This window comes from Entelurus aequoreus, linkage group LG13, assembly GCF_033978785.1.
Source record: "Entelurus aequoreus isolate RoL-2023_Sb linkage group LG13, RoL_Eaeq_v1.1, whole genome shotgun sequence".
NCBI lineage: Eukaryota > Metazoa > Chordata > Actinopteri > Syngnathiformes > Syngnathidae > Entelurus > Entelurus aequoreus.
The window spans coordinates 62,167,565-62,184,322 of record NC_084743.1 but is presented as its reverse complement, the minus strand read 5'-3'; the positions used below and the strand labels follow the sequence as shown (position 1 = coordinate 62,184,322).

The 16,758-nt window shown below is 37.9% G+C and overlaps 1 protein-coding gene across 2 annotated transcripts in view; it reads right to left on the bottom strand.

Annotated features, from left to right (window-relative positions):
• The window catches only part of LOC133663577 (protein NipSnap homolog 2-like), a 42,791-nt gene extending 29,520 nt beyond the window's left edge, over positions 1 to 13,271 (bottom strand). For both annotated transcript variants that reach the window (XR_009828379.1, XM_062068142.1), the window contains exons 1-6: positions 13,140 to 13,271; positions 5,160 to 5,296; positions 5,036 to 5,081; positions 2,516 to 2,610; positions 2,006 to 2,076; positions 1,789 to 1,929 (exon numbers count right to left, since the gene is read on the bottom strand). Coding sequence is in view for 1 of the 2 variants with exons in the window: in XM_062068142.1 (XP_061924126.1) it covers positions 1,789 to 1,929; positions 2,006 to 2,076; positions 2,516 to 2,610; positions 5,036 to 5,081; positions 5,160 to 5,296; positions 13,140 to 13,231 (582 nt within the window). In the remaining variant the exon portion in view is untranslated. The remainder of the gene's footprint in view (positions 1 to 1,788; positions 1,930 to 2,005; positions 2,077 to 2,515; positions 2,611 to 5,035; positions 5,082 to 5,159; positions 5,297 to 13,139) is intronic.
• Between the last annotated feature and the right edge of the window lie 3,487 nt (positions 13,272 to 16,758).

Here is a 16,758-nt window from a genome sequence, read left to right as displayed (position 1 = left end):
TAAAAAAAAAAAACATTTTTTTTTTTTCCAATTTCTTGTGCGGCCGCGGCCCGGTGGTTGGGGACCACTGGTATATATGATATAGACATAATATAATATATCAGTATATATAATACACTGTACATATATTATGTAAATATTACGTACAAATTTTATATTTTAAGTAAATATTATGTAAATATTACGTATATATGTTATATTTTATATCGCTATATTTAGTCTATTTATCCAATCCAATCCACTTTATTTATATAGCACATTTAAACAACAAAAATGTTTCCAAAGTGCTGCACAACAATATTAAAAACAATATTCAAATATAAATAAAAACAAAAAATAAATAAATATAAAAACAATATAAAAAAAATATGATTAAAAACTATTTTAAAGGGTAAAACCAATTAAAACAGTAAATAGAAATAACAATTTATAAAAAACACAGAGGACAACAGAGGACCACACAACTCACGTAGTGTTAAAAGCCAAAGAATAAAAGTGGGTCTTAAGACGAGATTTAAAACACTCCACTGTTTATTTATACCTGCATTGTCCTTTCCATCCTTACACTTTCCATCATTGTAACTGAGCTACTGTGTGAAACAATTTCCCTTGTGGATCATTAAAGTTTGTCCTGTTCCCGACTTCTAATCGCCCATAGCGTTTATACTCGTAAATAAGGTTGTGTCGTCCGCAAATAAAATACACTTAAACAGTTTTGGTTATATAAATTTGTTTTATTTTTATCTTTTTCCATTTATTTATTTATTATTATTTTTATTTTTAATCTTCATGTGTCTTACTTGTATGTTATCCTTTCTCTACTCGTGGTTCTTACTTTTTTTTACAAGTTTTATTATTTTTACTTTCCAACGTTCCTCAGAGGGAGCCATCTGCCTCAGGGGTTATCGGCCCTGCTGTGGGGGCGCTTTGTGTCAGCGTCCTGGTGGCCATGGTCTGATGACCTCCTGGTGCAGGTGGCTCCAGTGATAGTGTTTACTCACATCTCTCCTCTGTACTCAATCATGTATTCATTTGTTTATGTTTAGTATCTGTGTCCTTGTGTGTATGTGATAATGGGGGATCCGAGTCATCAGGGTATTGTTTTTAACTTTGTAAAGCACTTTGGGTTGCATTTATTTTATGTCTGAAAAGTGTTTTATGGATAAATTTTGATTGATTGATTGATTGATTGATTGATTGATTGATTGATTGACATACATGAGAAACAGTATTGGTCCAAGGACTGATCCTTGTGGCACTCCTCAACTACTATTATGTAGGGCAGATTTCCAATTGTTAACTTCCACAAACTGTTTTCGGTCCTTCAGCTAACTTTTGACCCACTCCTCTTCCATATTTGTACAGTTAGTCCAATAAAACTTATGATCGAGCGTATCAAACGCTTTTTGAAGTACTTACTAAATATTTGTTTTCTATCTATTGCAGTTGAAATTTCTTCTACCAAATCAATCATTGCTGTTGTTGAGTGATTGGGACAAAACCCATTCTGACTATTATTTAAATGTTACATCTATTAATACATGTATTTAACCTGAAAACAAAAAATGTCTCTAATATATTTGAGAACTGTGGCAGCAGTGATATTAGTCTGTAATTCGAGCACTCGTGTTTGTTACCACCGTTATATAGTGGTATTACTTTAGCAATCGTCACATGATCTGGAAATATCCCTTAAATTACAAATGGTTCGACAACTAGATCAATGATGCTCTTTACAAATGTCATACTCATGTCTACATAATCAGTAACAACAAAGACGGCGCTCACCCGGAGTTGGTAGGACCTGAGCTCATAGATGTTGGGTCCCTCTCTGGGCACCGGTTCGTTCCAGAAACTGAATTCCAGCAGAAGCTGGTTCCTGCGAGACAGGAGCATCTTTCCACGCTCCTTCCTGTACTCTGTGAACTCCTGCATGGGGGACAAGAACTCATCAGTGCACCCGACTTGAGGGTGACGGGGAAACCGAACGGGCATGACCTCTGACCTTGTTCTGACGTAGCTTATTCATCACCTCTGTCAGAGCTGGGTAACCACCTCTGTAACGCCACAAATGAACTAAGCCAGAGAAGACAAAATAACATCAGTAAAACATGTCAACGACTTACTTAAAGGGCCACTCTGATGCTGACAATTTTTAGGTCCTCCCTTTTTCATTATTTGGGCTTTTCAACTGGTGGCCCAAGGATTTTAAAAACACAAGAATGTCCTTGAAACAACAGAGCACTCCTGTAACTCTGACACGACAAATAAGACCAACATCCTATGTTTTCTGTAAATATAGAAAATAACACTAATAATAAGAGGACTAGTCCAATCATCAAGACATTTCTTGACAAACAAAAAATAATAATTGTCATACAAAACTGCAAGTTATAATTGTCAAACCATGCATATACCGGTGTGTGTGTATAATAAAACATACTGATGCATGCTAAGGGGGGTTTTGCAGTATATTACACAGTACAATTGGCGGCGCTGATGTAAATAATCCTACCAGCCTGGTCCTGTTCTCCATACCAAGTATTCCAGGTGCCCACCAGCTCACAGGGGTAGTACTTATCAGCATGGATGGAGGGCAAAACCTCCTCGCTGCGACAAACAACACACAAACGAATCAAACTGTCATTTACCTTCATCCAACATTGGGTTAAGTAACTATAGTCTAAAAACCACAATAACATGCCTTCGTGTTGTAGGTGTAGTAGGGTATACCGGTACTAATAAAGTAATGAGGTAGTAATTAAAGAATGTACGATACTGCCTTTGAAAAATACTGGTACATCCTTTGTGCTTCTTCGTCGTCAAAGCTAAGTGCTTCTTTCCTATTTTGTGTGCTTCGAAATATTTCATACCCTTCTTTAGCCCCTTTCCAACACATTTTGTAGTCTTATCGAATTCACAAAGCTCTTGCTCTCTTTGTTCCACCGCTTCACTTTCAACAAGAAGACAGCAAGATCTCGACTCGAAGAAAAAAAACGCTAGTATGGCTTTGTGTTCTTCTTGCACCCTTCTCATGCTAGAGAGACGTGTCCGCCAGTTAGAGCTGAGGAACTTTTTGTGACTTTAGATGCTGTGGACACGCTTGCTAGTAGGGGTGTAAAAAGAAAATGATTTTTGAATGAATTGCGATTCTAATTTGTAAGAATTATTAACCAATTAAAAATATATATATTTTTAAATATATTTATCAGAGCTGTTTGAGGACTGTAGTTAATCATAGAACTGGCACCCAATGTTATTAAAAAAGTAATGATTTTGAATAGAGATGTCCGATAATGGCTTTTTTGCCGATATCCGATATTGTCCAACTCTTAATTACCGATTCCGATATATACAGTCGTGGAATTAACACATTATTATGCCTAATTTTGTTGTGATGCCCTGCTGGATGCATTAAACGATGTAACCAGGTTTTCCAAAATAAATTAGTATAATTAGTAAGTTATGGAAAAAAATGCCAACATGGCACTGCCATATTTATTATTGAAGTCACAAAGTGCATTATTTTTTTCAACATGCCTCAAAACAGCAGCTTGGAATTTGGGACTTGCTCACCCTAAGAGAGACTATGAGGAGGTTGAGGTGGGCGGGGTTGGGTGGGGCGTGGTTGAGGTGGGTGTGTATATTGTAGCGTCCCGGAAGAGTTAGTGCTGCAAGGGTTTCTGGGTATTTGTTCTGTTGTGTTTATGTTGTGTTACGGTGCGGATGTTCTCCCGAAATGTGTTTGTCATTCTTGTTTGGTGCGGGTTCACAGTGTGGCGCATATTTGTAGCAGTGTTAAAGTTGTTTATACGGCCACCCTCAGTGTGACCTGTATGGCTGTTGACCAAGTATGCCTTGCATTCACTTGTGTGTGTGAAAAGCCGTAGATATTATGTGACTGGGCCGGCACGCAAAGGCAGTGCCTTTAAGGTTTATTGGCGCTCTGTACCTCTCCCTACGTCCGTGTACACAGCGGCGTTTTAAATTTTTTAAAAATTCTTAAATTTTACTTTTTGAAACCGATACCGAAAATTATTAGGCAAGACACTTCACCCTTGCTCCTGATGGCTGCTGGTTAGCGCCTTGGATGGCAGCTCCCGCCATCAGTGTGTGAATGTGTGTGTGAATGGGTGAATGTGGAAATACTGTCAAAGCGCTTTGAGTACCTTGAAGGTAGAAAAGCGCTATACAAGTATAACCCATTTATCATTATCATTTATACCAATAATTTCCGATATCACATTTTAAAGCATTTATCGGTCGATAATATCGGCAGTCCGATATTATCGGACATCCCAAGTTGTCAATATTCAGTGTTTTATCGTTCATAGTTAATATTGTAAATCCCACTTTCTTTATTTTCATGTACATTCTGGGTGTCTCATTCAGTAAAAAAAATGTAAAATTACATTCCGTTTTTTTAAGGTCTGTCATAATGTTTTTAGCATTCAATCAGACGTTATTGTGAGGTTTTGTGTTAGTGTTCCTAAAAATAGATATACCGGCCCCCAGACACATTTTTTCTCTAAATTTGGCCCCCCCGAGGCAAAATAATTGCCCGGGCCTGCGCTAGTCCGACGGTCTGACTCTACCAACCACCACATCGCGAAGTAAACGTGCGAAAATCCGGTGTTCAAGCACAATCGTGATATATAGAATATTGCATTATGTCGAACTTTGAGTGTATTTTTAATGTATCATAAGATTTTCTGGTCAAATGAAGCCAATAACGACATTTGTGTGGTCCCCTTTATTTTGAAAAGTATCAAAATACATTTGGGTATCAGGTCCACGCCAATGTCAAGTCAGGTTTGGGAGCCTAAGTGGAAGCCAACTATAAGTTGTTGGCCTGCAGACATCTACGGCATGTGCAGATGACTCCTTAAACACCTCACAAGAATAGACTGCACGGATGTATTTTTACAGACTGTCGCGCTTGGCCCACTTTGCCTGCGGTTATGGGTCTAACTAACTGCGCTGCAAGTTAATTAAGGATCACACAGAGGAGAAACTTTCATGGAAGAACACGTACCAGAGCTTGTTGTATGCATCAAGGCACTCCGGCTTTACATTATGGACTGAAAACAAAGAAGAATGTTAATTATTACCACAGGGGTACAAGAATATGTGGTTTGATAGCAAAGCTGTAGACTTACATTGGATTTTGTAGAGGTTACTTTCCTCATTTTTGGTCAGCAGTGTTGAATGTGCATCCTTTCTGGGATCAACTTTCCTGACGAATAATGACTTGAACCAACTGTCTTCTCTGTTGATGCCGGATGTGGAAAACACCCTGCAAAACAAGGAGTCGTCGTCAAACGCTGGATGACAGTCACATTTTTCTACAACATAATATACAAACCCAATAAACCAGTGAAGTTGGCACGTTGTGTAAATGGTAAATAAAAACAGAATACAATGATTTCCAAATCCTTTTCAACCTATATTCAATTGAATAGACTGCAAAGATAAGATACTTCACGTTCGAACAGGAAACTTTGTTATTTTTTGCAAATATTAGCTCATTTGGAATTTGATGCCTGCAACATGTTTCAAAAAAGCTGGCACAAGTGGCAAAAAAGACGGAGAAAGTTGAGGAATGCTCATCAAACACTTGTTTGGCACATCCCACAGGATAATTGGGAACAGGTGGGTGCCTTGATTGGGTATAAAAGCAGCTTCCATGAAATGCTCAGTCATTCACAAACAAGGATGGGGCGAGGGTCACCACTTTGTGAACAACTGCGTGAGCAAATTGTCGAACAGTTTAAGAAAAACATTTCTCAACCAGCTATTGCAAGGAATTTAGGGATTTCACCATCTACGGTCTGTAATATCATCAAAAGGTTCAGAGAATCTGGAGAAATCACTGCACATAAGCGATGATATTACGGACCTTCAATCCCTTAGGCGGTACGGCATAAAAAAGCGATATCAGTGTGTAAAGGATATCACCACATGGGTTCAGGAACACTTCGGAAAACCACTGTCAATAACTACAGTTGGTCGCTACATCTGTAAGTGCAAGTTAAAACTCTACTATGCAAAGCAAAAGCCATTTATCAACAACACCCAGAAACGCTGCCGGCTTCGTTGGGCCTGAGCTGATCTAATATGGACTAATGCAAGGTGGAAAAGTGTTCTGTGGTCTGACGAGTCCACATTTCAAATTGTTTTTGGAAACTGTGGACGTCGTGTCCTCCGGACCAAAGAGGAAAAGAACCATCCGGATTGTTATAGGCGCAAAGTTCAAAAGCCAGCATCTGTGATGGTATGGGGGTGTATTAGTGCCAAAGGCATGGGTAACTTACACATCTGTGAAGGCACCATTAATGCTGAAAGGTACATACAGGTTTCGGAGCAACATATGTTGCCATCCAAGCAACGTTATGAAGGACACCCCTGCTTATTTCAGCAAGACAATGCCAAGCCATGTGTTACAACAGCATGGCTTCATAGTAAAAGAGTGCAGGTACTAGACTGGCCTGCCTGTAGTCCAGACCTGTCTTCCATTGAAAATGTGTGGTGAAGTATGAAGCGTAAAATACCACAACGGAGACCCCCGGACTGTTGAACAACTTAAGCTGTACATCAAGCAAGAATGGGAAAGAATTCCTCCTGAAAAGCTTCAAAAATTGGGTCTCCTCAGTTCCCAAACGTTTACTGAGTGATGTTAAAAGGAAAGGCCATGTAACACAGAGGTAAATATGCCCCTTTGCCAACTTTTTTGCAATGTGTTGCTGCCATTAAATTCTAAGTTAATGATTATTTGCCAAAAAAAATTAAGTTTCACAGCTCAAACATTAAATATCTTGTCTTTGCAGTTTATTCAATTAAATATAAGTTGAAATGGATTAGCAAATCATTGTATTCTGTTTTTATTTATGAATTACACAACGTGCCAACTTTACTGTTTTTGAGTTTTGTATAAACCACAGCAGCACAGACTAGGTAGGTGTGTAATCACCACGGGCTGGGTCTCGGCAGTGGTTGCGTTTCATGCTTGACGGCGTCATCGTGAGTAACGACTGGACCGCTGTTTTCTAAGTTCAACAACTATACACCAATACTCATGACGTAGAACAGTGTTTTTTAACCACAGTGTTTCCCAGCTGTGGTCCGTATGGGCCGCAGCAGTATCCAGTAATGCACTTTTCCACCACTTGTGGCAGTCATGACAATACCAAACAAACAGAAGAAGTCTGGAGCTAAAGTTGCAGAGAAGTTTCATAGCCGCAAAAATTATGACTCAAGAGGTGAAATTATTTTTTTATTTGCACTTTAAATGTTATTGACGGTTTATCAAAGGAACATTACTTAGTTTATTTTAGTACAATATAATTGTCTCCTCTCATGCAGTACATATGATTAGTACTTATTTTACAAATCAAGCAAAGTCTAAGATTTATTTGTTATCACGTGGTTTCATACCATTTGACAAGGATGTTAAAGACCTACTGAAATGAATTTTTTTAATTCAAACGGGGATAGCAGATCCATTCTATGTGTCATACTTGATCATTTTGCGATATTGCCATATTTTTGCTGAAAGGATTTAGTAGAGAACAACGACGATAAAGGTCGCAACTTTTGGTCACTGATAAAAAAAAAGCCTTGCCTATACCGAAAGTAGCGTGACGTCACCGGAGGAAGGACTCCTCACATTTCCCCATTGATTGCAATGCAGCGAGAGAGATTCGGACCAAGAAAGCGACGATTACCCCATTAATTTGAGCGAGGATGAAAGATTTGTGGATGAGGAACGTTAGAGTGAAGGACTAGAATGCAGTGCAAGACATATCTTTTTTCGCTCTGACCGTAACTTAGGTACAAGCTGGCTCATTGGATTCCACACTCTCTCCTTTTTCTATTGTGGATCACGGATTTGTATTTTAAACCACCTCGGATACTATATCCTCTTGAAAATGAGAGTCGAGAACGCGAAATGGACATTCACAGTGACTTTTATCTCCACGACAATACATCGGCGATGCTCTTTAGCTACGGAGCTAACGTGATAGCATCGGGCTCAAATGCAGATAGAAACAAAATAAATAAATCCCTGACTGGAAGGATAGACAGAAGATCAACAATACTATTAAACCATGGACATGTAAATACACGGTTAATAATTCCCAGCTTGGCGAAGCTTAACAATGCTGTTGCTAACGACGCCATTGAAGCTAACTTAGCAACGGGACCTCACAGACTTATGCTAAAAACATTAGCGCTCCACCTACGCCAGCCAGCCCTCATCTGCTCATCAACACCCATGCTCACCTGCGTTCCAGCGATCGACGGAAGGACGAAGGACTTCACCCGATCATCCGTGCGGTCGGCGGCTAGCGTCGGCTAACGTCGGCTAGCGCGTCTGCTATCCAAGTCAAAGTCCTCCTGGTTGTGTTGCTACAGCCAGCCGCTAATACACTGATCCCACCTACAACTTTCTTCTTTGCAGTCTTCATTGTTCATTAAACAAATTGCAAAAGATTCACCAACACAGATGTCCAGAATACTGTGGAATTTTGAGATGAAAACAGAGCTTTTTTGTATTAGATTCAATGGGGTACCAATACTTCCGTTTCAACGATTGACGTCACGCGCATACGTCATCATATATAGACGTTTTCAACCGGAAGTTTTGCGGGAAATTTAAAATTGCACTTTATAAGTTAACCCGGCCGTATTGGCATGTGTTGCAATGTTAAGATTTCTTCATTGATGTATAAACTATCAGACTGCGTGTTCCGTAGTAGTGGGTTTCAGTAGGCCTTTAAACTCTAAGTATGTTAGATATAATTATTGAATACGATTAAAACAACGTATAATTCAGGGTCAGTCTTGTACCTAAGGCTGCAGCTAACGATTATTTTTCTATCGATTAATCTATAGATTATTTTTTCGATTAATCGGTTAATCTATAGATTATTTTTTCGATTAATCTATAGATTATTTTTCCTTTTACCGATTATTTTTTTTATTCAAAATGAAGATGAAAAAATAAATGTAGGCCCGTTTTTTCAAAAGGCATGGCTTTTATTTACAAAAAAAAAGAAGTATGGCCACTCAGTCAACATTGACAACAACATGACTAAATATTCTGTAACAATGTAAACATTTAAAACTTTTAACATTTAACAAAATTAAAAGTAGCTTATTTGCTTTTTAATGTGCAAATATAAAAGTCAACATCCAGTGCAAATCTTAATATTCTGCAATAGTATAAGCATTTCAAAAGTAAAAGTATTGCTTATTTTGCTTTAAAATGTGCAAAAATAAAGATAAACATCCAATACAAAAAAGTGCAAAACGAAATATTCTGTAACAACAGTGTAAACATTTCAACAAAAGTGAAAGTATTGCTTATTTGCTAAAATGTGCAAAAATAAAGATAAACATCCAATACAAAAAAGTGCCAATCTAAATATTCTGGAGCACTGTAAACATTAAGTATTGCTTTTAAAATGTGCAAAATAAACATCCAGTCCAACACAGTACACAATAACCAATTCTACTCATTCCAGTGAGGGACTAACAGTTGTAATGAAGAAAGGTTAGCATGTGTACATGTTTGGTTCTTTTCTTGTTTACAATATTCCCAGCAGCTGAAAATAGGCGCTCAGAAGGGGTCGATGTGGCTGGAACTGAGAGGTAATTAGCCTTCACCTCAAGCCAGGACTGCGAGTGAGCTGAGCTGCAGTTTATATTTCTAGAAGGTCAACGGGCTCATAGTGATGTTACTAGTAGTTGACTGGGAGGTGTTTATTATCATTTGGGGAGAGTCCGCTGCCTGATGCTCACCTGCTAAACACCTATCTGCTCCACGCTGAAGCGCTGACTACATGCGCTCTGAATACGCACTGCTGATTGGCTGGTAACGCTCTGAATACGCACTGCTGATTGGCTGATAATGCTTCGTGTGTACCAATCAGATGGTTGTGTGGGTGGGACAATGCTGCGTGTGTACCAATCAGATGGTTGTGTGGGTGGGACAATGCTGCGTGCGTACCAATCAGATGGTTGTGTGGGTGGGACAATGCTGCGTGTGTACCAATCAGATGGTTGTGTGGGTGGGACAATGCTGCGTGTGTACCAATCAGATGGTTGTGTGGGTGGGACAATGCTGCGTGTGTACCAATCAGATGGTTGTGTGGGTGGGACAATGCTGCGTGTGTACCAATCAGATGGTTGTGTGGGTGGGACAATGCTGCGTGCTGAGACAGACGCAGAGGAGCGAAGCAGCTTGTTAAGACTTTAGCAGCTAAAGTTAGCTTTAGCTTAGAAACTCGTTCGGTACACTCCCGTACCGAACCGAAAGCCCCGTACCGAAACGGTTCAATACAAAACACGTACCGTTACACCCCTAGCAGATACAAATGACACAGTCATGTTTTTGTGTAATGATGACAACGTATGCTCGCGCGGACGATTGACTAGTTGATGGTTTTCTTTTCAAATGTTCGTTCATAGCCGTTGTGCTGCTATGATAGGCCATTTCCGCTCGACACAGTGTGCATACAACAACATTATTAGGCCGTTTATTGAAATACTCCCACACTTTTGACCACTTTTGGCATGCTTTTCCCCCCTCGCATCGTCTGCTTTGATCGTCTGCTTTGCGGTCCGCCATGACGGTAGTGTGACGTAAATATGCGACGCGTCGACGCACAAAAACGGCGTCGACGTATTTACGTAACCGATGACGTCGACTACGTCGACGCGTCGTTTCAGCCTTACTTGTACCCCTGTGGTAATAATTCAGAGTTAACATTTGAGTATATAGTGAAACAATAGGGCCCTGCGGTCAAAAAGTTTAAGAACCCCTGACGTAGAACACATATCCTAGTTTATCCAAAATATCAAAAATGTTCATATTGGGACAAGTACTCCCGCCGCAAAGCTCTGACAAAATTTGCAGAGTTAACACTCCACAAAATTCCTCTGCAAAAAAAATGATGGTGAATAAAATGTCCATTGGACTCCCTATCATAATATAAGGTATACATTTATCCGAGTCTACCAAATATTCACTTACTTATTTTTTGGACCCGCCGAGTTCCTGGTCGTTTGTTTTGTGACTCACGGGTCCAGTCCGACCAGCCGTGTTTACTCCAAATTTCCGTCACTTCGAACGCCAACTTCATGAATTTAATCAATTAAAAATATACCATAACTGAAACCTCCTTTTTTCTGTGTATTTGGCTATGACAGCAGCCTTTTAAAAATAATAGTAATAGATTATATTTATATATTTCACGCTTTTCTAGACCATTGTCCCCAACCACTGGTCCGGGGAGCGATACTGGTCCGTGACGCATTTGCTACCGAGCCGCAGAGAAACATTAAATAATTTATAAGTGACTGCATTTTCTCCGACTTAACGTTCGCCTGTCCCACTCAACACACCAATAAGCGTTTATATAGATGTACAATTAAAGTTGCAATTTGTTATATTTGTTATAACTTTGTGACATGATACAAACCACATTAATGTATATATGAAATATAAATGTCACAGATTTCCATTTGAATCTCATTGCAAAAAAAAAAACAAGCCCAGGCATCCTACTAATTCAGCGTTATAGTGAGTTGTATTTTTAATGCACTTATTTTTGCTGTATTTATCTGGCGCAAGTGGAAAGCCCGTCCCTGAAAATAATCCCTGCGTGGCGCAAAAAAGGTTGGGGACCACTGTTCTAGACCAGTGGTTCTCAAATGGGGGTACGCGTACCCCTGGGGGTACTTGAAGGTATGCCAAGGGGTACGTGAGAATTTTTTAAAATATTCTAAAAATAGCAACAATTCAAAAATTCTTTATAAATATATTTATTATATTTATTGAATAATACTTCAACAAAATATGAATGTAAGTTCATAAACTGAACATCAAATCAAGTAGGCAATTCCATTCATTACAATGCAACAATGCAATATTCAGTGTTGACAGCTACATTTTTTGTGGGCATGTCCCATAAATATTGAAGTTAAAAATTTCTTTTTTTGTGAAGAAATGTTTAAAATTAAGTTCATCAATCCAGATGGATCTCTATTACAATCCCCAAAGAGGGCACTTTAAGTTGATGATTACTTCTATGTGTAGAAATCTTTTTTTATAATTAAATCACTTGTTTATTTTTCAACAAGTTTTTAGTTATTTTTATATCTTTTTTCCCAAATAGTTCAAGAAAGACCACTACAAATGAGCAATATTTTGCACTGTTATACAATTTAATAAATCAGAAACTGATGACATAGTGCTGTATTTTACTTCTTTATCTCTTTTTTTCCAACCAAAAATGCTTTGCTCTGATTAGGGGGTACTTGAATTAAAAAAATGTTCAAAGGGGGTACATCACTGAAAAAAGGTTGAGAACCACTGTTCTAGACAATCAAAACACTTCTGAGAACCCATCATTCACTCTTCTCCACATTCACACATTGACGGTGGTAAGCTACATTTGTTGCCCTGGGATAGACTGACGGAAGGACATTACGACCATGGCTAAGATGGCAGAAGCTGGAATCGAACTAGGAACCCTCAAGTCGCTGGCACGACCGAAGCCGCTCTACCATCTGAGTCACCCCGTCCCAAAAATGGGGTAAATATTAAGAAAGTTCTGACATTTTTAACAAAAAATCTTGAGCACCATTGACTTTGTATTGAAGAAGTTGACCAGAAACTAAGTGCATTTTCACCGGTTTTAAAAATCCATAACTTTCTTAACCATTGTCGCAGGAAAATTACACTTATATCACTTTACTCATCTTTGCACGACATGCCCGTTAATATTTTTAAATAATTTACACATACCTATATTGACTTGTGGTAACTTTCGCATCCATCTTTAAGTACCAAACTGACCTTGACCATAAATACCAGTACATGACTGAAAATGATACCGTTTGTCTCAAATCCGCAACCAAACCACGTTAAACCTAAAATCTCACAACACGTCATTCAAAGCTAAATATTTTTTTCCATGTAAGTTCGGATAAAATTGACTACTATTGAAGATTGTTTAGCATGTCCCGGAGCTAGCTTGCAACCCCACAACACAATCCTCCTGCACGCCCGCCAATAATAACACATCCATAACGGTCGCCGTTAAACAATAAAACCTTCATGGCAGCCGCACCTGGTCCAAACGAGGAGCTGTCCGACGGAGTGGGCCCCGCTTTTAGCCCGGGCTAAGCCGCCGCTCACTCTCTGAAGGACTCCGGACGCCATTTTTCCACGCAGGCTGCAGGGTGCTGTGCACACAAGTGACCACTAGGTGGCGGTCGCGCCTCGCGGTGCTCGTAATGTACTTACATGGCCAGTAGAACAAGCCTGTGACGTAATGCAAAATGTCAACAGGAATGATGGCTTATTATGCAAACAAAGTGACACATTTCCTATCCTTTAATTGCGAGTGTACTAGTCTCATTGTATTTATTTTTAAAACCGTGCTTTTTTACTGAAGCTTAATTTTAGTGATATTTCATACTTTGTAATGAATACAGTTGTTCAAGTAGTGCTAATGCTAGCAGTAACCAGTCGAGTGTCTTCCTGATAAAGGTCAGTTTTTCCTTTACTAATGTTTCCTAATTCTTAAATTAGTGTGTCTTTTTTTATCTATCCTCCTGAAACACACAGAAATTAAGTGAGTTAACAAGCCACAGTAGTCTTTTTGTTGCCGAAAATTGGAGATGTGGCGTGTGTGTTTGCGAACAATAATAACAATAATAGGTCGGGTTGCGGGGGCAGTAGCCTAAGCAGAAAAGCCCAGACGTCCTTCTTCCCAGCAACTTCGTCCAGCTCCTCGAGGCATTCCCAGGCCTTTTTATTATGTCCTAATTTTTATTGTAGTTTTAATAACACATACACATGGACATATTATTCTATTATTTGTATATTTTTTCTGTACTTGTGAGCCACAAAGTGTTTTAGGTGAGGGAAAATTCTAAATAGTGAAGCTTTCTTGTTTAATTGCAGCTGCTATTTTATGCTATCCTAACATTGTAATGCTGCTACATTGTAATAAACCGACCAAATAACAATAGTTTGCTTCTCTGTAACATAATCGTTTATCAGATGACCAGTTTTTTTGTTGATGTATAATTCTGAAGCTTATTGTCAATGTATATGGGATATCGCACTGACTTATGGAAGGTTTACAATGAAAACAAAATAGATTTATTATCAGTGTTTCAAAATAATTCTCACCCATGGAGAATATAGGCTATATAGGTGTGGTACCTATGTGTTAATTTGAATTATTCTAATCCAAATCTTATTTAAATTTATATATATATATATATATATATATATATATATATATATATATATATATATATATATATATATATATATATATATATATATATATATATATATATATATAAAATATATATATATATATATATATATATATATATATATATATATATATATATATATATAATTTATATATATATATATATATATATATATATATATATATATATATATATATATATATATATATATATATATATATGTGTGTGTGTGTGTGTGTGTGTGCGTGTATGCATATATGGGCTGTCAGATGATTAATTATTTTAATCAGATGAATCACATTTTCAAATTCAGATAAATCATCAATAATCACTGGGTAATGTACTTTAAAGACTGGCTCTACAAAAATAAAAGTATTTTTTTATTTTAGTTGTGCAATGCTTGTTGCAGTGAACTATCTAGTGCTATCTAGGGCTGCAACAACTAATTGATTAAAATCGATTATAAAAATAGTTGCTGATTAATTTAGTCATCGATTCATTGGATATATGCTATGCGCATGCGCAGAGGCTTTTTTTTTTTTTTTTCCAAAAATTATTATTATTATTTTCTTTAAAATTAAACCTTTATTTATAAACTGCAACATTTACAAACAGCCGAGAAACAATAATCAAAATAAATATGGTGCCAGTATGCTGTTTTTTTTCAATAAAATACTGGATAGGATAGAAATGTAGTTTGTCTCTTTTATCCGATTATTAATCGATTAATCGAAGTAATAATCGACAGATTAAACGATTATCAAATTAATCGTTAGTTGCAGCCCTAGTGCTAACCAACAGTAGCTATTTACTATGTTACTATGTAACACCTTATTTAGTCTGCTTTTTGTGATGTTGTCGCCTAAAAACTTCAGAAAAATGTGGCAAATGTTATCAATGTTTTTAAGTGTTCTTTGTAACCTTAAAAAAGAACAGGAATTCAACACAAATACTGTATTGATGTTTTATTCGATTTACACCACACAGACTTAAAAGTAGACACGAGATGACAGTAAAAGCACATACTCAGTGATTATTGTCAAATTACTGTACTTTTTTAAATAATTCTAAGCAATTGTTGTAATAAGTTATTATAATTACATAAATAAACACCACCAAAGGCTTGCTTATTGTCCATTGTCTGCTCGGTTGGCCACAAGTTAAAGTTACTGAAAATTTATTTACTGTATATTCCAACACGTTTACCCGAATGCGAGCATTTTTGAACCGTAGAAAGCAATTTCTGTATTTCCCGGACCATAGGGCGCACCGGATTATAAGGCGCACTGCCGATGAGCGAGTCTAGTCAGGTCTATTTTCATACAAAAGGCGCACCGGAATATAGGGCGCATTAAAGGGGTCATATTATATATATTTTTTTCCAAATGGAAAACACTTCCTTGTGGTCTACATAATATATAATGGTGGTTCTTTGGTCAAAATGTTGCATAGATGATGTTTTACAGACCATTTTCAAGCCGCTTTCTGACAGTCGCTTCAGGATGCGCCGTTTTGTGGGCAGTCTTATTTACGTGCCTCACCTTCGGCAGTACACCGGTATGTTTTAGCGCTTTCATGACGAGTTTACTGACAGATATAAGTAAGAACTTTACACTACTTTATATTAGAACTGGCAACAGCGGAGGATGAATGTCCCATAACAAGAAGATAGAGAAAAAGAAGAAGTTTATCGACTACGCGGTCGGCACGGACTACAAAGGCGGATGCGCGCGCATTTTCAGGACTTATGCAGATCCCAAATACAGATCAGCAGGTACCAGAAGTTAAGAAAAGTTGCTTTTGCATAATATTGCGAAACAAAACGCCAGATAATACGTCTTACCTTATACACACACCATAATACTCCTATGTTGAAGCACAGTACAATCCTTTATAGCTTGCCAAAGTCGTACTAAAACATTTTGATACATTTTTGAGCGTTTTTGTAATGTTCTATATTTGCGATAGAACAAATACAATTTTAGTGTTGTTTACTTGAGTCATGTTGCAGTCTACACGTATCTCTTATGTGTGACTGCCATCATATTGCAGTCTACACGTAACTCTTATGTGTGACTGCCATCTACTGGTCACACTTATCATTTCACCATGTACCAAATTAAATAGCTTCCAGGTCGGTAAGCACAACCAAAAACATTCCGTACATTAAGCGCACCGGGCTACAAGGCGCACTGTCGAGTTTTGAGAAAATGAAAGGGTTTTAAGTGCGCCTTATAGTCCGAAAAATACGGTAATAATGTGATTGTTGTTGGTAAATGACCGATTAGAACATCTCTGTCATGTACGCGCAGGTTTTATTCTGTAATGTCCTGCATTAGAAGTGAGTCTGTCAAACATTAAAACATTGCTACGTCTCAGTCGGGGATAAGAAGGACCGGATTGACCCTTGATTAACACTAACAAAATGAAATTGGTGCACGTTTTTTTCCCTCGGCT